General features: G+C 36.8%; 1 protein-coding gene across 1 annotated transcript in view; it reads left to right on the top strand.

The window, feature by feature from the left end:
* Positions 1–26191, top strand: part of LOC149203561 (auxin response factor 6-like) — a 130355-nt gene that overhangs the window by 16506 nt on the left and 87658 nt on the right. The window contains exons 2-6 of the mRNA XM_089401914.1: positions 2298–2410; positions 24300–24398; positions 24486–24542; positions 24660–24815; positions 24983–25067. Coding sequence (XP_089258040.1) covers positions 2298–2410; positions 24300–24398; positions 24486–24542; positions 24660–24815; positions 24983–25067 — 510 coding nt within the window. The remainder of the gene's footprint in view (positions 1–2297; positions 2411–24299; positions 24399–24485; positions 24543–24659; positions 24816–24982; positions 25068–26191) is intronic.

The following is a 26191-nucleotide window of genomic DNA, read 5'->3' on the forward strand; positions in this document are numbered from 1 at the left end:
TGCATCTTGGTTGGGCCAACCAGCACCAGGGGGTGGGGTTAGGGTCAAATCCCATATAGATGAAGAGGTATCTACAGGATATTTGCAAGCATTAGACAAGTTGATACTTGACAGGGAGGAATGTGCTAGTTTGCGTCTTGAATTAGGTAGATACTTCAGTTGCACTAGTTTGTTTGGTTCCTTCCATGCAATGGAAGATAGAGACAAATTTGATGCTCTCACATAGTGGGAAGCATATGGTGGCCAGGGACTTTTGCCAAAATTGGCAAAAAAAGTTCTCTCACAGGTTGTAAATACTTCTTCTGCAGAGAGGTGTTGGAGCATCTACAACTTCATACATAATGTGAGAAGAAATAGACTCAATGAAAACCGGGCAAAAAGCTTGGTTTATGTGCACTACATTTTGAGGTTGTTGAGTCATTACCGTGATCGGGCTTATGAGGATCCAACATATAAAATTTAGGACAACCGCCCAAAGGATGATAATTTGGAGGATGGCACTATACATCTTGAAGAACTGGAAGCAGAACTTATGAGAGAGGAAGATGAAGCAACAACCATGCCACCTCCACCATCCAGTAGCAGTGCTCGAGTTCCGAGTCGTGTTCCTTTGCTGTCGCTGCCTCCATGTACATCCTCACGTGGAGGGCATGTGCCTTCTGGTTCTGGTCGTGGGTCTATGTGGGAGGAGACTCCTAGAAGACCACTACAACCTGCTCAGAAATAAGACATTTCTCGTGGCAAGGGCCACATGAAGTAGTAGATAATAGATTTACTTGTCTTTTCTAGTTTCTAGTAGTTTTCATAACTGTTGACTCTTTCGTATTTATTATGATATTTTTTGTAAACAATATATGACTATTTAAGTTTGAAGTTGGCAATTATAACTCATTCGTAATGAATAATGAATATGATGCTTCGTGAAAGTTGTTTCATTTCATTTCATTTTCTAACATTTCATTTCATGTTAGATATTATTTGTTGTAATGGTTAAACTTAGCTTACAAGTACAACTTTGGTGATCAATGATGATAAATGTTATATATTGAATTTTCAATTTTGAAAGCTTGAAGTTGAAACTTTAAGATTGATGAATCACGATTCATGAGACTCAATATGTTGTATGTTACTAACTTGTGGATGTGGTTGATGAAGATTATAACTTCTAGATGATTGTTGTTATATGGTTCAATGATCAATCTATGTTTTTTTTTTTGTTGTTAAATTGTATTTTAAGTAAATCTAATTCATCATTCTACATGTTTTTGTTGACATATATGTATCAAAATATAAAATATATAAAAATATATATATTATATAAAAAACGCTCTGGGATTCGCTCCCAAACCGGGAGCTTCTGAAAATGTCGCTCCTGCACCCGTTTTCGCTCCCGCTCCCAAGTAACACTGGTCATTAGTGCCATTCTTAGGAGGATGATCATAGAACCCCTTATCTGTTAAGTGTATGTATTATGAACTCACTTTGGGAACTGAGGCTTTTATCTGGATTTCCTCTGTTTCTTGCTTTATCTTACTTATGTCCATCTCAATTCCAGGTATATTAAGATCATTAACAACATCTCAAATAATTCATTCTACAAAACTGGCTAAAATAAAATTTAGTGCCAAAGAAAATATGAGTATCAGTAGCTGAGATTGTTCGCTTTAAGTAGGTTATATATTCAGCACTCTGAATGACTCGTAGAGTACTTCTTTCTACTCAACCATTCAAGTTACTTCAGTCGCAGTGCTCCAAATGGCTAAGATCACTACTGTAGCTAAAGTCAAATATCTCTGATAGTACTTCAAATGTTCCTAATGCTATGCTACTGCATGTCTGCTGAAATTTTAGTCTGACATAACTTTCACTGGGAATCCATCAACAGTGTATATATCTCTGTGCTAAATGATGCATGAGATTCATATTGAGAAATTTAGTTCCACAGGCTTCAAGACATTTCTGTTTTCTTGTTTTCTAGGACTTCATTTGTAATCATGGTGAGATTGTTGGATGTTTTCCTTTTGTCCCAGTTTTTATATAATATCATGGATATTGAATATTTGTTCTTGATCATTTTCCCTTTGGGATAACACTTCAGGAATAATTTAATTCACCGTCTCACAAAAGCCTACGATTTTCTGATTGCATTAATGTTTTTATTAGGGTTTCTTCACACTTTGTTTTGGAACATAAATTTTTGCTTACTGAAAATCAGGTTCCTGTAGCATCATTAGCATTTAGCATTAGCAGTTAAGAGATGGTCAAGATTTTAATAATTTAATTAAAATGCTAAGCAGGGGAAAAGAGGAGTCTCAATTCGGAGCTATGGCATGCATGTGCTGGGCCACTTGTGTCCCTACCTGCTGTTGGGAGCCGTGTTGTATATTTTCCTCAAGGTCACAGTGAGCAGGTGCAGTTTTTTCCATTAACTGTTTGCTATATTTTTATTTTCTATGTGCTTTGTGACAATTTTTATTAGGATTATGTAGTTGATTGTGTATAGATTCTTAAAATGAGGAGGTATTTATGTTTAGGATACCTCTCTAAACATGATGATTTTAATTCTTGATTGGGTTATCCATCTTTCTTTTGTACTCTCTCTGTTCATTGATCTACTTCTTTTTTGTTTATTTTATTGTATTTTTTAAATTTTGAATATATATAGCTTATAGTCTTTTTAATTTCTGCCCCTTCAAAGTACACAGAAAGTTACTAGGGAGAATCTATGTTTTGTATTTAATTGCATATCTTCGCTACATATCATATCAATTTTCTCTGTTATTGGATGTGTATTAGATAGTCAGATAAGATAATTTCGTTAATATCCAACAAGTGACCACAAAAATAGGTCGAAGGGACTAAAAGGTACATCCATTGTAAATATATAGTTGGAGTGTGAAAGAAACTCCTATAGCAATGCTGAAAGAAGGAACCTAGAGGAGGTAAAGAGTGCAGCTGAAAGAAAGAAGCTAAAGGAGGTAAAAGAGAACTAAGTATTTAACCAAGAAGCTATAAATTTGTAAGTGTCTAACTGAGAAGCTATAAATTTGCAGTCCAACAAATAATGTAGGTGTCCATCATATAATATAAGGCCTCGGGATTGGAGATCGTCTAGTTGTACAAGAGAGAGAAAGAGAGAGATGATGTCAAACCTTATTGTTCTTGATGATTGAAGGCAAGGGAGCGTGCAACAATGCATGCAGGATTTGTTGAAAGCTATGTTGCACGAGTTTCTGGTACCCGGGAATGAGTATCCGGTACAGTTAGAAGCTTTGCCTAAATTTATAGGAAATGTCGAGTTGGGAGTGACAAAATTATAATATTTTAAAATTTAATATATATTAAAAATAAAATTAATTATTAACATAATTGATATGACAATGATATAATATATTAAAATTTAATATATATTAATTTTTATTTATTAATAACATAATTGATAATTCAAATATAGTCTATATATGCATATGGTAAATGTGGTCTTTCAAGTAAAAACTTTTAACTATTTTCAAATTTACTATTATATATCTAAATCATACAGGTGGCGTTGGAGCACAAAATCTCCCACAATTACCATTATTCATGAAATTAAAACAAGAAGGATGCATGAAGTAAACGAGGAAGGGAAATGAATCTTAATTAATTTAACCAAATTTACAATCTGCGAAGGTTGGAGTAGAAACATTTCCATATTTGTTTACTTTTAATGTGTAAATGATTATTAAAAAATAAATATGTTTTAATTTAATCATATAATTTCTGATAACTCTGATATTTTATATAATTCAAATTATTTAAAATTACTTTTTGAATATATAAGGGATTCAGTGTCTACAAAATTTCAAAAATATTCTGATTTCACAAAGTTAAAAGCTTCCGGAAAAATATGAAAGTAAAAAAGAGCAAAATTTAATGACCATTGACATCTATTGATGATGTGGACAAAAGCATTCGAGGCATTCTTGCTGTGTTCATAAATGGGGTTTTGCATAACAGGTGCCATTTGCTAACAAGTCGTCATAGGATCATTCGCCGTGTAACATCCCCAAAATAATATGAAACCAAAAATTGGCTTCAAATGAATTAAATGGAAGATCAAAAATCGACTGGTAGTGCAACTAATAAAATGCAAAGAACAATAAAATAAAACAAGCCCTGGAACCAAAACTTGTAGATTTCTAGAGCGCAGTAAATGAAACTATGGGTTTAATATTGCAACTCAAAATCCCACAAGAAAACTCCTTAGCAGGTTTTAGATCTGGTTGTCGTCCTAAAAAACCGCATAAAAAAGACCCTCAAATTATTTTATGCGCACATTTTTATCCACGTGAAATGTATGCAGGCATGGGAGGACGCTGTAAACTCAAATTATAAATCTTGCAATTTAAATTTATAACTTATAAGCTCTGAAATAGTTTCACCAAAGTCAGTTAAAAATAGATATTGGTCAAAATCCAAGATGTAGAGTTAAAAATGCTCCTCGATGAATCGGAAACTCCCACAAGCCCCCAAGCGATGTTCCCAGCCGAAACGAGTACCCAAAATGTCACAGTCTGCACAATCATGCTCCCCAAAATGCTCCAAAGTACCTGAAGACGCTCCCAACGATTTTGAAACGTTTCATACCCACTCCCAAGCTCCCAGGAGCGCTGGAGTGTGGGGTACGTGCTCTCCAATGGTTGGGAGTGGTACCTGTGTAACATTGGTTGAAAGTTGTAGCTTGAACAGGTACTTCTATATTGGCTTTTTGTCTAGCACGTGGAAGTGTCCAAAAAGGTACTCTCTAGATATTAATTGTATTGTATAAAGTTAAAGTGACTTTTACTTTATAATGATTAAAAGGTGACATAAGTTGTTTCAATGAGAGATTAAGTCACAACTGTTGATCTCACGTGATCAAGATTAGATCTTGATTGTCAATCATTTGGATATAGGTTTTAGTTATTGGAAAGTTATAAAAGCAAATCTAAGGAGAGGAACAAGTGAGGATTTGAGCTGAAGAGGAAGATGGAAAAATATTGAAGCAGGAAAAAATTATTTGGGCAACAAGGAGGGCGAGCTAGGGCACACATTTCAAGGCAACCTATACACAGATTTTGGGCACGAAGTTCCAGGCAGCAGAAAGAGGCAATTTTCAGGCAGTGGGACAGAAACAACTTGCTGATTTGTACCGTATGGATTCTGTACAATCTGTATGGACATGCCATATAGGTCTTCAAAACCACATTGTGTAGAGCTGTTTTGGCACACAGTTCAAGGCAGATTTCTGTGGGTGAATTTCTCAGATTTTTGGGCCAAGTACAGGTTCATAAATTGTTGCAATAATTTCCAGATTTATTTTCTGTGTGGGCTGAAATAAAAGAATCACTTGTTTGCTGGTTTTCCCCATTGGGGTTTCCAGGGTAAATCATTGTGTCAAATTTTCTGTGTAAATGGTTTCTATTTCTGCTGCATTTTAAAGTTAGTGAACTCAGTGTATTGTTGTTCATAAAATAAGATTTGGAAAATATTTTATTTTCCGAGTTTAAAAATCTGGGTATAATTTTTTATTGGAATTGTATGTCAGATATAGGTTCAAAAAAAAAAAAAACTAATAGGTTTGTTGTTGAAGTTGTCAATCATTGCGAATGGGTGAATACAATGACATATGATATCCCCTAAGGAGTGGCTAGTACTAAATGGACAAGTGACATGATACAAGGGGGAGTGAAAGAGCAAGTGAGGCTAGTTCTTCCTCCATCCAAGGTCAAGGTACAAAAACTTGTGATAGAAAACTGGCCACTTAGTTGAGGTTGATGTGAGTAGCTCAAGATTGTGTTTGTCATGATGTGGGGACTGTTAGAAAATGTAACTAGGTTCAGTCTTCATAGTTATCTTTGTACTTATGTCATTGACAATTGTATATTTTATGCAAAATAAAAAAGACGAAAAATAATAATTTATTTTTCAAGCATGGGAATCATGCTCAAGGCAAATTATTATTTTATTAAAGCATGTTCTTCATGTTCATTATTATTCGTATGATTAAAATCAAAGGCTTATTTACAGCCTGGAAATTACAAAAAAATGTAATTTGGGTCAAAATTCCCTTCAGATGCCAAGTCGACCCTGCTTGTTAGGTCCGCCTTACCCCAAAGGTCATGTCTATTCGAACCCCTCTGGATAGTATAAATAGAGGGTGAGTTGAGCTCATTTGGTCATACACAATTCACATGATTTGATCTGAAATTTCGCAGAAGAAAAGGAAGGCCGAAGTATGAAATTGAAGACGGGTTTTCTTGAAGTCAGATTTGTGGAAGTTCTGCCTCATCACATTTGTTGTTGAAGATTTGTTACTGGTCTCTTGCTATTGATGGATTTGCTGTGTAGAAGGAGGGTTTGACTTGGCATCTAGAAGGTTGGAGTCTTGGGTTTTGGATATCTCACTTTGATTTGATTCTATAAGAAGAGAATTTTTTCTGGGTTTTCCCCTTGGAGGGGTTTGCCCTGACTATATCTTGTGTTCATTGTTTTCTTGTGATCTTCATGTTTACGTTTTTGGTAATTGTTTGATGAAAGAAGATACTAAAGATTAATAAAAGGCCAACAAACTTCACAAGCAATTATAAAAGAAAGAGAAATCCAATCTAGCCTCCCGATTTCTCAACAGGGACGATGCATGATCCATGTCCTTCACCAACAGTATCTCGCTAGTCTTGAAGATGTGTGAGGGGGGTCCATAATGTAACATTCCCTTTTTTAATCCTCTAAAATAGTTGTAATTAATTATGATTTAATTGATAATTAAGTTTTGGGCATGGATATTTTAATTACCATGCATTGTTTTATTCCATGAAGACAACATGCCATGGCAATGTAAATATTGTATTTACTGACAATTATGCAATTAATGAAATAACCAAGCTAAATGAGGCAAGAACACTTTAAAGAGGGACTATGATACCATGAGAGGGGAAGCTTGAGGGGATCCTAGGGGGTATTATACATATTGAGTAAACCCCTATGATAATTAGCTCAAACCATTTTTTGAAGAGCTACATAGACATCATTTGGATTAGAGTCTTCAAATTCCTTAGGGACATCTACAACCTCAGTAGTAACAGTGTTAGTAATAAGCCTAACAGAGGCACGAGTTGGCGGAGCTGCACGACTAGTACTTTCATGTGCCATGCTTGGTGCTCACTTCCTTTAGCTCCTGGTTCAACTACTAGATTTGCATTGGAATCAACCACACCCAACTCCATGGCATCAATATGAAAATCAACATCAAACTCTGCTACTTGAGTCTCCTTGACCCGTTTTGAAGTTGGTTTGATATCATCCAACATAATGGGATTTCATAAGTAAAAATTTCCTTTTCCTTGCAATTTCTTTTATTGTCTTTTCCTTAGCCTTCTCCTCTTTAAAATTTTCAAATTGTTTAAGCATTTTTGCTTTAATATGCCCTAACACTTCGCTTGGTGCACCATCTAGGTTACTTGGCATCTTATTGTTGCTTTAACCTGTGAATTACACCCCCACTCCCCCTGTCCCCACCAATCCCCTGATTGAGTGTTGGCAATATTTGCAAATCTTTTGGCCCTTAATAACATCACAACATGTCCATGTAACATTTTTGGTTCTTGGGGCCATGGATGATGGAATTTAAATGGAAAGAAATCTGCAAATTGAAGAAAAAAACATGCAAGAAATTACAATGCAAACCCTATCTTAAATTGAAGAACAAAGAGAGTAGATTTAGGAACACAAAGTGGCAGATTTTAATTGGAAAAGAAAACGAAATAAGATAACAGGGATAATATTAGATATTCAATTTCAGAGGAGGGAAAGCATATTTCAGAATGAAAAAATGGGTTTTAGCCTCCTCCCAAATATGCCAACTCCACCGGATAGCTCTAAACCTAAGTCACCGGATTTGTCCTAAACCCCCTGCGAATCCTGAATCCGGCGAATCCGACACGATTCGGTCCGGATTCGTGTCCAAATCACAGGACACATCGTGTTCGAGGGTGTGTCCCGATTTTCAAAAGCGTGTCGCGATTTTAGGACACGTGTCCGGTTTCCAGGACTCGCTAAGCTCAGCGCGGGAATGAAAAGGGCGTGTTTGCTCATTAAAATTGTCATTTGGCAAGTGATTTGTGCTGTTGGCAAGTGATTTGTGCTGTTGGAGCAAGGAGTAAAGCATTTTGGCAACTTCATGATCAAGTCTAGGCCCTAGTATTGATATGCTATTCATGGTAATGTTAAATTCTTAAAGTAAAAGTGACATTCTCCTTAATCTTCATTTTCATCCTTTTACTTAAATTTTTAACATTACCATGAAATGACTCAGGATGTTTGAGAGTGGTTCCGGCCTCATTGGATTTCATATGGAGAAAGTAGAATTTTAGATTTCATTCAAAATCCAGCAGACTTAACAGTTTTTCAGGAATTCAGGATTCGATGGATTGCAATGTTTCCATTGCATTTTGTCATGTATTAGGGTATGGAACTCGTATTTAATCAAGAGCACCAAACCAAGAGCTTCTGAATATGTTGCTCCCGCTCCCGTTTTCGCTCCTGCTCCCCGCTTTCGCTCCCGCTTCCAAGTAACTCTGTTCCTGATGATATGGGTCTGGACACCACTGTTGAGTTGGCATTGGCCAACATGGATCTCAATGATCCAGTGCTAGAGCCTGTTAGATTTGATGCCTTGGAGGGGTCAACCTCCATACCAGCAAATGCAGAGGCGACTATGGATACAACGGAGTAGGAGGATGTAGAGGAGAGCAGTGGGGACCATGATGATGGGGATAGTCATGCTGATTCTGATGCTGATTGATGCCTTGAGGCTTGTATACATGTAGTTGTTATATATTTTCTATTTCTATTTGCCATTGGCATTGCACCAACACTACCTATGTAACACATTTTGATTTGATGACTTAATGAGAAAACTACAGTTTTCAGTGTGTTTATCTTACTATCTTGTAGTTGTAAGTTGTCTTTCAGTTATGAATTATGAATCATGATTTAAAATTTTAATAGATTTATCATTTATGTGACCAATACCACTGACATTTATTTGAATTTTGTATGTACTATGCATGCTAATAGCTATAGATGAAGATCTATGTTTGAAATCAATAAATTTATATCATTAATGAAAATTTGTGTAAGAAATATGATAATATCTAATTTTTAATATATATGTATATCTTTTAAATATAAATATATATATATATATATATATATAGATATTTTTTTAATAAAATAATATATAACGTGTCCTAACGTGTCTTGTTCCGGGGGTCAGCGTGTCCGAATCCGACACCACGAATCTCGAATCCTATGTGTCCCGAATCCCCGTGTCAGGTGACTTAGCTCTAAACCAACTCCAAATTATCTCCAATATGCCGATCCAACTCCAAGCTTGTTGCTGCTAGATCACTGACAACTGTTGATAAACTCACCATTATTGTAGAACTTAGGAAGTCCACATACGCTCATAAAAGATCACAATGAGAGATGTGAGGCAACTAGGAGGTAGAGGTTTCTCTTTATAGTAATGTGTGATGGTTTGGGGAGGGAATCTTCCATTTTTTTTCTTTAGTAAAATCGATGTATAAACCAATGTTCCACCAAGACTCCAGGACTGGGGGATGCGGGTGCGGGGAGACGCACATGGGGACGTGTGGGAGTACCCTCAAATTTTAGGAAAATTTAGGGGGGGATGGGGAGACATCGAGGTGTATATATATATATATATATAATTCAAATTCATATTCAATTATATATATATATATATATATATATATATATATATATATATATATATATATATATAAAATTCAAATTCGTATTCAATTATATATATATATAAATTCAATTTCATATTCAATTATATATATATATATATATAATTCAAATTCATATTCAATTATATATATATATAATTCAAATTCATATTCAATTATATATATATATAATTCAAATTCATATTCAATAATAAAAGCATAAATACATTGATCCATACATAATTTGAATTATATAATGAAATACACTGATCCATATTCATCGTTCATATTGGTACAAACATCATTCATACTCATCATTAGAGATGTGAGGCAACTAGGAGGTAGAGGTTTCTCTTTATAGTAATGTGTGAGGGTTTCTCTTTAGTAAAATCAATGTATAAACCAATGTTCCACCAAGACTCCAGGACTAGGGGATGCGGGTGCGGGGAGCACGGGGGGACGTGTGGGAGTACCCTCAAATTTTAGGGAAATTTGGGGGGGGATGGGGAGACGTCGAGGTGTATATATATATATATATAATTCAAATTCATATTCAAATATATATATATATATATATATATATATATAATTCAAATTCATATTCAATTATATATATATATAAAATTCAAATTCATATTCAATTATATATTTGAACATGAATTTGAATTTTATATATATATATATATATATATAATTGAATATGAATTTGAATTATATATATATAATTGAATATGAATTTGAATTATATATATATATATATATATATATATATGAATTTGAATTATATTCAATTATATATATATGAATTTGAATTATATATATATATATATGAATTTGAATTATATTCAATTATATATATATATATATATATATATAAAATTCAAATTCATATTCAATTATATATATATATATATAATTGAATATGAATTTGAATTTTATATATATCTATATATATATATATATAATTGAATAATTTGAATTTTATATATATCTATATATATATATATATAATTGAATAATTTGAATTTTATATATATCTATATATATATATATATAATTGAATATGAATTTGAATTATATATATATATATATATAATTGAATATGAATTTGAATTATATATATATATATATATATAATTGAATATGAATTTGAATTATATATATATATATATATATATAATTGAATATGAATTTGAATTATATATATATATATATATATAATTGAATATGAATATGAATTATATATATATATATATATAATTGAATATGAATTATATATATAATTGAATATGAATTTGAATTATATATATATATATATATATATATATATAATTCAAATTCATATATATATAATTGAATATATATATAAAATTCAAATTCATATTCAATAATAAAAGCATAAATACATTGATCCATACATAATTTGAATTATATAATGAAATACACTGATCCATATTCATCGTTCATATTGGTACAAACATCATTCATCCATACACCATGAGATTCAATAATGAAAGACATTGATCCATATTCATCATTCATCATTTTAGAATCTACATTGATTTAAAAATTAAATTTATCATTCATCATTCTAGAATGGAAGTTTATTTAAAATTTAAGTTCACCATTCATCATTCTAAAATCCAAGTAGTGCTAACCAAAATAGAGTATAATAGATGCCATTGTTAACGGAACCAGATTGGTGATCGAATTGGAAAACCCTAAAGCGAGAACTGATAAAAAAGACTAGACCAAAAAACCTATCAACCAAAAACACCTAAAATATTCAAATTTTAAAGAAAACCATATACATGTATGTGCATCAATATGAATCCAAACCATTTGTACACAAATAAGCAAAAGTTCTCATTTATATAGCATGTAAGGGGGCACATAACCAAAATAGCATTGAGTGCAATCCATATTTGAACTGAAAATACATCAACAAACATGCTCTAGATGGCTTCTAACATCCAAAAAAAATCATGTTACAAAAAATACTTACATATCATTAAAATCATTATCTATATTGGGACTTGTGTCATCAATATCACCCTCTAAGCATTAAAATAAGATAGAAAAAAATGTAGCATATCAAGTCAAGATTTTGTTTGAATGATGGGTACATTTTTAGTAGGGTTATGATAGAGGAGTTCAACAACCAATGCCACTAACGTCAATGTACATAGAGGGATTGGTGCTCTTGCTTAAATACTAGTTCCATACCCTCATACATGAAAAAATCCAATGGAATTGTTTTAATCCCCTCAAATCTGAAATCCTGAAAAGTTGTCGAGTCTGTTGGATTTTGAGCGAGATCTAAAATTGTACTTTCTCTATATGAAGTCTAATGAGGTTGGAACCTCTCTCAAACATCCTGACTCATTTCATGGTAATGTTAAAAATTTAAGTAAAAGTGACATTCTCTTTTATCTTTCATTTTCATTTTAAGTAAAAGGATGAAAATGAAAGATAAAAGAGAATGTCACTTTTACTTTAAGAATTTAACATTACCATGAATTGCATAGCAATAATAGGGCCATAGGCTTGAATATTAGGCTTCCTCGCACAAACTTTCTTGAAACTCAAAAGGGTGCTTCTAGGCGTCCCCCTTTTGAGGGGGTGAGCCCAAAAGCACCCCTTTTGGGGAGACGCGCCCCCACATCGGGGAAATGTGTGCCTCCTCGCGCCTCCCCCAAAGGGGTACGTGGGGAAATGCTTCCCCAGGCGTCCCCCCATCCTAGTGTGTGGAAGGCATGCACCCCATCCTAGGGGATTCGTCCCCATGGAACATTGGTATAAACTCATTTCAAGTCATTTCAAGTTTGCACATGTGGGGTTTGTGTGGCGTGATCTACTTAGTCAGTTTAGTATGGGACTAGTTGGCTTGGATTTGCTATCAAACCGATACAATTAGACCCACTAGTCTAGGTTGCTCGACGATTTGATACTTGGCCCTCTCCAACTGGATGATTTAACCAATTTTGGTTTGAACCGGGTTAGGTTTTAAAACTATGAATGTGATATAGAAGTCACATTCATATTAATGATCGGTTAATAGAGAATTAGATATATTAAATAAGATAGTTAGGTTGTATCAGTAGCACAACTACCTAGCAATTGACATAAAAAGGGATCAACCTCATTATATTAGATTACATCATTGTAATAAAGGCATTCTTTGACATGAGTTCATTTCTATTCATGTTTGAATCTTTCTTGTGTGCTTAAAAATTCAAAATAATATTGAAGTGGAAAGATTTGAAGTCTTCTGATTGTTCAACATGTGATGAATTTGGAAATGAAGTTGAAATTTGTGGGCTAGAAAAATATTAGAAGGCTTTGTGCCTTGAAGCCTATGAATTGCAAAAGGAACCAAAAAGTGTAGCAAGGGAAAGACATTTATGAGTTTTCTATGTAATTAATTAGGTAAAACTATATATAATCAAAGGCAGATTTTATTCTTGGAAGAGGAGGGGGCAAAAACCTATTCTTTTATAAATTCTCAATTCCTAGAAGAATAGGGGTAGAAACATAAACTTATTAAGAAATTATGTGTATAAAATAATTTTTTGAAGAATTTTTCTCTTCATTAAATTTAAAAAAAATGCTATTGTGAAATATAGGCAAGCAATAATAATGACAATGAGAAAAACTAATTGTGAATATTTGTTCCAAGTGGTTGAATTTTCCAAGTAGAAGGGAATCATAGAAGGTTTACTTTAAGTGATTTGAGAATTCATGAACTACAATGATTTGGGAACTTGGGAATTCAGAGAGTTGCAATGATTCAAGAGTTTGAGGATTCGAGCTTAGGAATTTGTGAATTTGGAATTACTATACTTACGAGGGTGATGATACATCTTGATGGAGTGCTTCCATGATTTTTTGAACTATGAAGGAGTGAAGTTACTTGAGATTCGAGAATAATTTTTCATTTCGTTGTTTCTATTGTAATACTTGATATTGTAGTGTTAAGAGGGGTTGTTGGAATTTAGTGCTTCAATAGTATTTATATAATAATAATAATAATATAATTTTAAGGTCATGGCTAACCCAAACACCAAATTGGTGTATGAGATCCCTTGTTTATGGGACATGGTACTTGCCTCCTTGCAACAATTTGACTGCGCAAGTCTATGGAGGCATACATACTCTACCCCCATTTGGATTTGACATTGTGACCTCTTAGGAGGAAACACATGCTCTTAACCATTAGGGCCACTCAAGATGTACCATAATATAATTTTAAGATCATGACCAAGCTAGACACCAAATTGGTGTATTAGACCCCCTTGTTTGTGGGACAAGGGACCTGCCTTTGCGCATCGATTTGACTACTAAAGTTTATAGAGGTGTACATACTCTACTGTTCGTATAAGTGACTAATAAATTTAGAATTAGATATCATTAAAAAGGCAGTAAGGATATATTAAATTACTTCATTGTAATACAAACATATCTCTTGCACGAGTTTGTTTCATAACATGGCTGAGTCTTTCTTGTGTTTTAGAAGCTTCACAGTCAAGGATGGAGATGTGTCTGAGCACCTCTTCCATGAAAATTGCAAGGCATCTTTGATTGGGGTAGTGGAAAAAGGTGGAGAGGGAGCCCCTCGAATAACGATAAAGGCAGTAATAATGAACTTTGATCTTGTAATATGGGGGGAGTTTAAGGATGTGGTGCATTTCCCTCTTTTGCTCCTATAAGTAATATATTTTTCGGGTCTTGTTTGGCTATGGTATATGGTGATTTATCTCCATTCGTTTTGTGGGAATCCACTCAAAACTGCCCAAAAGGAACCATAAGAGCACACGTCCAGTGTCTGCATGAGTACGAGGGTCGTGCAACCACACGATCTTGTAACTGCAAGAAATGCTCTAGATAGGGGGCCATCTTTGAGTTGAGGCTCTTGTTGGTGTGGTCCAGGTGACATGGATATGTTATTTGTGGATGTCCTCTTGAATACCTTGTTTTATTGCATGCTTAGATGATAGGAGGGGGCTTAACTAAGGAAAAAGGTACCTAAAAGGGGTAGACAGTTTAGGGTGATGGTCGTTCATTGGAGAAGATGACATGATTTTGAGTACCAATTGTGAAGATGACTTGAGGGGTTCGTTTGATTGATGGCCTTTGAAGAGAAAAATGTTGGGAGACCTATCTCGCTTGGAAGTACAACCCCCTCTCCAGAAGTTTGAACTCTATGTAGAGAAGACACCAGATGGAAGATGACCTCAAGGAAAAAAGAGTGAGATTTGATCTTTGTTTGGATAGTGGAATATGGAACCATATGGATATTGCTCTTGAGGAGAAGGGTTTGGCCCTAGTTTGCTCTATAGCAAACTTGGGCCCTAGATCCTTGAGCCATAGAGGACAATGGTCTCAATAATTATATCTATGAGGTGCGACTTGGAGGAAGTGTCTCAGAATAGATCCTAGAAATAGTATCTCTTTAGGAGGGGAAGGGAGTTGTATCCCTTGTTGAGCTTGGATGAGAGGGCCTTCCTCATATTGAAACAAGGTCCCCTAAAGTGGAGCCCCAAGTAAGTGTATGTCATCATGATCACAATCTCTCCCACTTGAAAGTAGAAGTGCAAGTTGGGGATCTCCAAGACGTTGAAGATCATAACCTTGGCCTTACTTGCATTGAATATTAACTGTTGGAGGTCACATAAATTGGTTAGGGCATCAATATGTTTATGTAGGCCCTTAGGCAAGGAGGTTATTAAGATTAATTCATTTGTGAAAAGGAGTAGGGAGATTAACAATTGATGTTTGTCTCCATCTTGGATTTCCTCATAAAGGAAATACTCTAGCTTGTTAATGTAAATTTCAAAGAGGATTAGAGAGAGGGGCCATCCATACTTTGGATGGAGTTAAAGAGTCGAAGCTCTTGGGGACCAAGAGCCTTCCATTTGGGAGGTGTGTTTCAAATTGGATCCTCGAAGATGTGAACGGGTAGAGGTTATTTTTCTAATTATTTTGAGTTTAAGAATCCTTTTTAATTATTGTATTGGAAACTTGGTTAGAAGCCTTGTTGGAAGCTTGCAACGATGCCTTGCAAAAGTCTATGGAAGCCTTTAGAAAAATAGCAAAGAAAAAGGTTATGTAGAGGCATGGACCAAAGGAGGGGAGATTGGTGCTTTGCACTATGCATTGCATAAGGAGTAAGTACTAAGCCATTAAGTCTTAAAAGGAATAGGCCAAGACAAGGATGTGCGGGGCTTCGGTTATGTAAAGACATGAGCAAAATGGAGGGAGGTGGTACCTTTTCTCTTTGTTCTTTACACAAGTTACAAGGCACTAGGCATGCGGCATAAGTTGAGGGGCACAAGTACAAGCTAAAAGGCAAATAGAGGTTGAGCCTTGGACTATGTGGTGAAAGGAAGCATATAGAGGTTTTGATGCAATGAGAGGGATGCTTAACTTGCATACTTCACACATCATGAAGATTGAGGGGTATGTAGAGCTATGGACCATGCGAAGAATTGGGATCATAAGATGGAAGGCTACCTTTGTGCTTCGTCATTCACAAATATTAAGGCTAACATGTACAACGCAAAACAACTTGACCTTTGCGTGGAAGAAAGGGGGAGGTGCCCCCCGGTAGAGAAGGTGGCAACTTATGTGGACACCTAGGGTGTTGACGTGTGGACACTATGATCAATCTTGAGATGCTATGTGGTAGTTGTGAAAAGCCAAAGTTGCTCAAACTTTACAGAAGTTGAAATATTGAGGATCATTTGTAGAGTAGAAGCTAATAATTCCACTCATAAAGAAAGAGGTGAAGCAGTCAAGAATATTAGTAGAAGAGCTATGTTGGTTCTTTGCGGCACTGAAGGCTGATTTGAGAAGTTGCTCAAATTTTAACAATGAAGGAAACAACCTTTAGATTGGCTATGAAGGAGATCCAATATTTGTGCAGAGGGGGAGAAGTTGTCACAGCCTTTGTAGTTTTGCTAGAGCCAAGATCCCAAAGGCGAAGAAGGGAAAACTTGCTGTTATGTTTATAGTAAGAGATCATGTACAATTTGGATGGTGATTATTTCTTTTGAATAAAAGGAAGCCATCATTGAAATTGTTGGGTCATCATCTAGAGAAAACAAGAATCTTTGTTATACATCGATATTTTCCTAGCTGTCTATATTAAAATTTAAGAGTAGTTTAATGTTGGTACCCCTTCCTTAATGATTGGCATAGGAGTAGAAGAGTTCTAGCTAAGCATGATTGGTATTCTATTGTTTTATGTGATGCTTTGAAGTTGACCAAGCCTTCTATTTGATGTTGGTTTTCCACTTTAGGTTTATAAGGTAAATCCTCTATGCTCCTTCGATGCGTAATTGCATGTTTTTGTTGTTTTGAAATCTTTGTTTAGTTATACAATACAATTTAAATATAACAATAACTTAGTCAAGGGATTATTAAATGGCCAAAATGTCTGATAATGCACAACAATAATTTTTTCCTATACATAGCTCAACAAGGTAAAATATGTTGATTTGTGTAGCTTGGGAGGTACTCCCACAACCCCTGTGTACTGGGTTTGTGAGGAGTTGACCCACAAAAGTGGTTTGTGGGTAGTGTACCCAAGCAATGGGTTTTGTACCCAAAGTTGTGGGCACAGGACTAAGTGGAGAAATTGATAGTTTATTCATTGGATGCATGAGGGGGATCCTTGAAGGGCTAAGGGGCACCTATGGCTTCGATGATGTGGCGAAATAACCAACGAAAGAATTTTATCTCTTATGTTAGTTGTGTTTTGGCAAGCTAACTCAAGCCGGCTTGGGTTGGAGGTCACAAACCTTGGTGAGAAATGTCACCACCATAGAAACCTATAAGAAGGGGTAAAGATGAGTTTGTTGGAGAGCGTCCAAGCACATCTCTCTCATGCGAATTAGCCTCAGGAAGCCGTAATACCTAATGAAGGACGAGTTTGGAGCAAGTGTGGTTTTCTCTAGTTTGCTTGAGGGCCAAGTTCTACTAAGGTCGAAGGACAGATTCGTCTTGTGAATTTGTGCCTTGTGTAGGTCTGCTGAGCTAGGGTTTTGGAGGATATTTATTTTGTGGTTTGTGCCCTAGTTAGAGCTGGCTCTGTGCATACTCAATCACGCTAGAAGATTGTTTGAGTGCTGGTACATAGGAGTGATAGGTTGTACGAGTTGTGGCAAAAGAGGATGGGGCACTTGTATTATAGAGCATTGCCGATTCTAAGGGAGATGATCATGGTCAAAGGTCTTCTAGATTTTAGCATTGCGTAAGTATGCTAAGGTTGCTTTTCCAAGCAACAAGCATGGGTCCAAGGAGACTTTGGGCTTGATTCATTCAGACGTGTGTGGATTGATGCCAATAACATCAATATAGGGAGGAATATATTATGTCTCATTTATAGATGATTACTCTCGTAAGACACAATCTATTTCCTGAAGACACAATAATGATTCGATTGTCTTAGTTTCTTCAAGGTTTTTCTTGTGCTTTAGTACTTCATCACAAGAAGTGAGAGTTTGGGTGGTAACATTGTGAACAACAACTTTGGAGAGGAAAGAAATTTATGATCCCACTCATAGAGAAAGGTATTTCTTTATGATGCATTGAAGAAAAATCAAAAGGCATATTGTGCGTTATGACGCTAACATTTTTTTATAGGAGAAACTTTCACAATTGGAAAGTAAAATGCACTTGTATTTATTGAGTATACATGCAAGGAAAATTATTTGCCAAACAAGAAATAAAACTATAGACCATGACAAATTAGTTGAATCGATTCTAAGATGAAAATGGAAAAACAAGCATTGGTTTAGCAATGTTAGACACTCAACTATATCTTTTAGATTAGTCTGACCAAATCCTTGACATCTTCATCAAAGTTTAACACAGGCCACATTTCTCATATTTGGTACTCTACATGGAATGAAGTTGTCATTACGGGGAAATAGCTGGGTTTGTACCGCTAATTTAATCAAATCCAGATCACTAGGCTTGCATTTTGTGTTGTGTAAAGCACACTTTCTTGAAGTTTGGATGACTTGGATTTATGTCCCTGCACTTGTGCAATATTGCCTCTCTGCTAGGCCTTCTTTGATATGACTCTCCCCAGGGCCAGGAGCCCTATCTGTCGCGATGTTTCTGCTTGTGCATGAGAACAATTACTTAAGTATATGTGTGCTAATGGGCAATGAGTGGCTGTAATATGTGCTAGGAGCACTTTGGCGTGCAATGCGAGTATTGTAGGGCTCTTTAGAAGTCACCAAACCTGTAGCAAAGGGTAGCTGTCAACCATCGATGCATCTATGCCTGTAATTCCTCGACCCAAGCAAGGGGTGTCAAAATTGGCAACTAGGGCCAAACTCCATGCAGGTCATCTTATTTATGGCAGCTGATATTTTCTTGGATCCCTCTCTTCGAGAGGTGTAGGATTGTTATAAAGATCATCCGATTCTGATAGTATTCATGGAGTTATGAATTTATTTGTGTTATAAGACAATTCGTCAAGGTCAGCCAACAACCAAATAAACCCCACATGTGCTCAACGTTTTAGTATAAAAGGAGATGACTTGAGAGTCATTTCACACACACTTCTATCTTGATTTCTCTCCACTTGTCTTGGGTTTTAGTGGAAGAGAAATCTAGGAGTGGAAGCCCTAGATGTTGGAGGAAAAGAGGCTGCCCTAGCCACAACAAAGAAGGCAGGGTAGCGAAGCGATGGAAGGGTTCTATGCATTGACCTAAAGGAGTTCAAGGAAGAAGCCTAACACAGTTCTAGAAGGCAGCCCTAACACTATCCCAAGGCAGCCCTAACGCAGTCCTAGAAGGAAGCCCTAACACTATCCTAAGGCAGCCCTAACACAGTCCTAGAAGGCAGCCCTAACGCAGTCCTAAGGCAGCCCTAACGCTGTCCTAAAGGAGCCCAAGGAACTCGACTAAGGGAGAAAGGTAACTATATGGAAGCCGCAGCAAGAAGGCTAGGACAACGAGGGAGATAAGGGCTAACCGAGCTGCTGTTAGAGGGCCGAGGAGCTGAGCTTGGAGGCCGAGTTGAAGAAGGATGAACGCAGATATGTTTGGGGCAACGAAAAGGTAAGGGAAGCCTGTTTTGAGTGGGCTGTAGGTGACAACATGGGACTGTGGTAGGCCACAATCCCAACCACCTCAAAACAGGGACAACATGGAGAGTTTGAGGGCTCAAACATGCCCAGAACAGCAGCGTGCTAGGGGAGGTGTACTATGAAGGTGTGTTGTAGTCCTTGAGGGTTGTTTGTGGACTGATAGATAGGTGTGTGAGGTCTGCCAGATACTCTAACCAGTCACAATATAAGCAACAGTGTAGGCAAACTTGGAACAACAGTGTTGAAGGGACAATAATGCTAGTAAATGGGACAACTGGGCTACATGGTGCTGCTAAGACACATGGGACAGTAACAAGGTATAGCAAGCTGTGATGGGACAACAAGCAAACATGGAATGGCTATGTCACTAACAGTGGGGCAGCAATATGCCACATAGGCAACAATGGCCAGCATGGTACAATAATGGCACATGGGACAACTGTGGCAACATGGTGCAACAATGGCACATGGGACAATTGTGGCAACATGGTGCAACAATGGCACATGGGACAACAATGCAACATAAGGTGCAACAGTATGATGTGTACAGCATGGTCATGAGGCCCAACATTGTGATGATGGGTGTAGCATGGTGCAACACGATGAGATGTAGCATGATGACGAGATGCAACACAATGATAGGTGAAGGAGTCACCTTGGAGAATCAATTTAAGCAGCGTGTCTTCAACTGATCTCATTGATCATCTTTTTAGAGATGATCTATAGATAAGTCAAAGTGTTAACTTCTGTTGTAAATGTACTATCTCTCTCTCTCTTTGCTGAACTATTGAAGAACATATAAGAAGAATTGATCAAGGGTTTCCCCACATTGGGGTTTGTCCTTCGCTAGCGCCACATCTTGTGTCCTCTTGTCTTGGCTTGTCTTCTGCGATTTATGTTTATGTTCTATTTGCAATTTACTTTAATGCTGATGTGATTGCTATTCTAGAAAATATATTGAGCTAACTGTGAAAATTGAAATAAATTGCTCTAAGCATAGAACATACCTAAAATTAACAAGGGGACACTCGTAGGTTTGGGACACTATCCATCCTCTGTCTATGCATAGGATTCTTGCTCGTAATTGGGCCTAAATGGAGGAATCCCTGTTTTCTCGGGGAGTGCTGAACTCCTTGCAGTCCTTTTGGCACCATATGCGTTAGGGTTACTCTTATATGCTTGTAGTGTATATTTGGTCTTCGGATGAGATTCGTAAATCTCTTAGTCGAGATCTGTTTGATTCAGGTAAGACGTTGAAGACCTTAGGGAATCGAGAGCGAGCATATTGCCCATGGTTATGTTCTAATAGAGCCTCCATAACTGAGCCATGGGTTAGGCCTATTAACGAATATATTTCTTGCAAACATAGGCGTAAGGCTCGATCTTATAGACTTGAATTGTTTCAACCTTATTCGAATGGCTTGACAGAGCCTCGGTGTGGAAACAATGGAGTGGACGTTACATATTACACCTTATTGTAACTGCGGTGGTGGAGGAATGACAAGTCCCAAAGGGTATAATCTCAGAAGCTTTCAAAGATTGTGCAAAAAGAATGCCCTGGCTAACGAGGACCTAGCTAACGTGGCAAGTCTCCTCCAAGGAGAAGCTCGATTTGATTGGGTACGTGCTAAAGCATTAAGTGGGAGGACCCGAGGTGACGTGTCCCGAATCATCCACCTTAGAGCTTAAGTAAGAAGTGTGTGGAGGAGGAGTTGGAGGGAGTGATGCCGAGATGCCTCGACACAGGTAGTCGTTTCAGAAGTAAAGCAACGAACCAACTGCGAGCTAGGCTTTGGACACATAAGCACAAAGCTTATTCCCTGTAAGCTTGAAGAGAAGTGGACGATAAGGAGGGGCGAGATGACATGAGCTCGTGCTATCGTAGGATACACACACGCTTGACAAATCACTCATTGGAGACATGTGGACCCACTTCACAGGTTAGCTTGGTAGATCGACCCCGAAACTTTCAAAAGTGTAAAAGGAAGAGCTGGGATAACGGGCCTGGGTAACAAGAAAGCCGTCCAATGGCCTATATATATATATATATATATATATATCGGTGCATATATGTATAAGCATTGCATTTCAACCCAAGGTGTGGGGTTGTGGAACCATAACCCAGAATGGGTCGGTAGCCAATAATTAATTGTCATGTGGTGCTGGGGTTAGGCAGGGGTATGGCTACGTTGATGCCACGTGGCCAAGATTGTGAGGTGGCGTCTTCTAATTCGCCGGATTGTATGGTGTCATCTTTTGATCTAAAGATCGGATTGAAGCAAAATTTTATATCATTGGAATCGTCTCGACAAGACGAATGCAATGGTAATGCCAAACTTAGGCTTTAAGTGAGTGGGAAATATTGAAACTTTGGACCCCATTTCCATAAAGGCACCTTGGATCTTGGGTCAACATAGTAACTATCCTCCTCCTAACCTGTGTTTCGTAGGGGATTAGGAGGGGAGGCTGTTACAATCGCATTCACGATAAATTGAGATTCATCTTCCACAACTATTTTCCTAGAGTTGCATTGGAATGGCAGTGCTGGTATAGATTTTCCTTGGTATCCACATCAGTGGTCTTTGTTTTTTTTTCTAAAATGTGGGCAACCTTTCTTCTTGTCACTGCTAGCTTTGAATAGGCATATTTTGCATCTTCTACTTCCTTTTTTGTCTTGCTCCCAATAGTTTGGTAAACTTGCCTTGGTGGAGTCTAATCCTTTCTTCGACTCCAGTAAGCTGCTTAAGAGAGGAGAGTAAACTGCTTGGAAGGGAACCTAACAGAGTTACAAACAGAGAATATATCAGTTGTGGTGACTTTCCTTTATAGGTGAGAAATTTGTGATTGACCTTCTAAGTTCTGAATGATCCAAGCCTTTTGTGTTAACAATTTGAGCCATATCAAAACATAATTTGATGCCATTTATCAAACCAAGGCATAGATGATTAAAGGCTCTCTTTGATTAGTGGTGGGAGCTCTGATTGCTCTGATTTCTCATTAGAACAGTGGCTATTGAGTTCATTTCCCCTCACTGAATCATGATGATAATGTGCCGTGTATCATCCCCTCTTTGTTGTGTTTTGCCATGCGGTGGTTTTTGCTGTTCTCAACCTTGACGCTCCATTGGTGAGGGTGGAGTCTTCCCAATGAAGTTTACAGAAGTCCCTCATGCAGCTCCTCTCTTCCAGATCTCCTGATCGAGTGTGCAGGTCTTGTGCCTCTCACTGCACTCTCTTGTTGGAAATCTTGTCTTCTAAGCCATTGGCCATGCATTTGACAGGAGAGGGTATGATCCCAGGAAATCTCCCAGTAGCGGAGTTCAATATAAAAATCGGTAGGTGATTGCCAAGTATCACACATCTTCTCTGGCTTGGCTTTGTTTGGAATCCTGGTTATCCTATTCACCATTAATTGAGATTCACCTTCCACAGCTGTTTTCCGAGAGTTGCAATTTATGGGTATTTGGAGGCCTTTTTTCAAAGCTTGGAGCTTTGTCGTGTTATTGGTGTTGTATTCTCTGGGCTCAACATAGTTATGAAGAATAGCTCTACTGTCATATCTAAAGAATCCTATCCCAATAGGCCTTGGGCCCCCTTTGGAAGACCCATCAAAATTTGGATTGAGGAAGCTTGTTGGCTTCACGATGCCATGTCCTAGGAAAAAAGCACCTAGATTAGCTTTTTAGCCCCAAATAGTGAGGGTAGTAGCCATATCTATGCCCCAGGTTAGCAGAGTCCTTTATTCAGTTTCACTATTTTTCTTGTCTTTCTCCTGGGAATTTGACGCCCTTGTGACTTCTTGATGGTTACTCTATGATGGTTTGAGCTTCCTTATCTCTCTTTATTGGTTTAAAAAATGGATATGTAATGTTATTTCCATGGGAGAAATCTTGGGAAAGCCATGTAATCTTATCCAAGACAGGGCTCTCAAAGGGCCCTGGTCATGCATGTTTCAGTGTGGTGATAATGCCATTCCTATTCCTGCATGACTATCTGAACTACTACCCTTCCATGTCTGGTAACGTTGCTGACATGTGGCATTGGTTGAACAGATGCTCAATGCTTTCCTCCACTTGCATATCTGACATGAGTAAGGGCGTTTCAAGGCCTCTTTTCCTAAGCTTGTCCCAAGATAGGACCTTCTTTTTGGTGAACAACCATTAAAGGATAGCAGTCTCTGGCCATAGTGAGGAATTCCTTACATGGTTCTAGATCTTTCTTGGTTAACATTGGCTCCAAAACATGTTTTGTTCATTTAAACTTTAAACCAGATTGTTTATTTATACCAAGGTATTGTCATGCCTCAGATTATTTTTATGTAATGAGTTTTGGCGTGTCATGTAATTGAGGTCATTAAAGTTCAAGAGTCAGTGATGATTATTACACGATTTTTTATTTGCTGATTGCTGTGATTTCAGGTGGCTGCCTCAACAAACAAGGAGGTTGATGCTCACATTCCTAACTATCCAAATCTTCCACCACAATTAATCTGCCAGCTACACAATGTTACTCTGCAGGTGGTGCGCTTCTCCTGGATTTCTTTTTAGAAATTTCGATAGGTTGGACCAAAACATACTAATATTCGTTATTTCATTGGATGCCAGGCAGATGTGGAGACAGATGAAGTATATGCTCAAATGACATTACAGCCGTTAAACACTGTAAGTCCTCTGTAACAGTCTCCTATCATAGGATGGGAACTATATATTTGCGTTTTCATAGCAATTGATTGTTATCTGATATCTATTAATGTGATGCATTAATGTAACTGTGTTTAGCAAGAGCAAAAGGAGTCTTATCTAGCTCCTGATATTGGCACGCAAAGCAGACAGCCAACTAATTACTTCTGTAAAACGCTAACAGCAAGTGACACCAGCACTCATGGTGGATTCTCAATTCCACGCCGTGCTGCTGAGAAAGTGTTTCCACCACTGGTGTGTAAATACTCATTTCTTTTTTCTCTCTGTTATTTGGATTTTATATATATTTGACCTTATAATCAGGGTTGTGGATGTTTCTTGTTATGTCTGATACATTGCGTAGAACTCAAACGTACTAGGTTTGATAATCAAAGGTCGGGTTTGTGTCTTATTTTATTCAGGATTTCACTCAGCAGCCTCCTGTTCAAGAGCTTGTTGCTAGGGATCTTCATGACAATGAGTGGAAATTTCGGCATATTTATCGGGGTGAATTTCGTTGAACATTCTTTTTCCTGGAACCCTAAATTTTGTTGTGTTGGTTATGGAAAACCTAAAAGTCATAAACGGTTGTATATTTTATATTCTCAAAGCTCAACTTGTATTTGAATATATTTTGTAAGCTGCATGGAAACAAATATAGATCTGATAGATCGTGTGAAATGCCAGGATCCAAATAGGTGGAAATGACATATATGAAAATGCAAATATATTATTGATATTTTGTAAAAGAAACTATGAACCAGAACTTCGAAAATTCAGTTCGATTATTTTTCGCGATTATTTTTCACTTCAAATAGTTATCACAAACTCAGAATGCTGACTGCTAGTGAAAACAGATATTTGTGCTTTAGGATTGGGGGGTTTGTAGGCAAAAGTTAGGGTTGTATGGCCCGAGATTTTGCCTTCCTTTGCTTTTAATTTATGTATTTTTTGTGTTTATATATATAAATGGTTTCTATTTTTGAGGATGTGTTGACCAGTGTTGCAAACATCCCAATAACATCTTGATTTTATTGCGGAATTGTGATTTTTTGGCCTAGCTGATGTTTATCGGTTTTTACTGATATTTTGGTGGTATCTTAATTTTTTTGATTTTAGCCAATTTTTACCGATATTTTCTCAATTCGTTTTCCAGATCCTTGCTGATTTTATCCCGATGCTGATGTTTGCAACCTTGGTGTTGACTGCACATTTCTGACAAGTCGGAAACAAATCTTGAGCATATTCTCAGGCACTTCTAGACTGGATTTTTTTTTCCCAAGCTGATCAGGGTTTGCATCAGAGGAAATGTGGATACTGGACCCTCTATAAGTTGACTCATTAACATAGTATATTTCTCACTAATTTTTTTTTTTTTTAAATTTGAGACATATGTAATGATCTATTGAAATTTTCTCATACAATACATATTATGATTGACATAATATGCTGGATCTGCATCCATGGAAATGTGGATACTGGACACTCCATAGATCGATCCAGTAACATAGTATATTTCTCCCTCATTGGAAATATGAGACATATTTAACAATGTATAAAATATTCTCGTATATTACATAGTGTGGGTAACATAATTTGCCAGCTATTCCATGTAGCAGTGGCTTTCTTTC

Source organism: Pinus tabuliformis, chromosome 2_1, assembly GCF_031772625.1.
Source record: "Pinus tabuliformis cultivar Carrire ecotype Pingquan chromosome 2_1, CPIR1, whole genome shotgun sequence".
Taxonomy (NCBI): Eukaryota; Viridiplantae; Streptophyta; class Pinopsida; order Pinales; family Pinaceae; genus Pinus; species Pinus tabuliformis.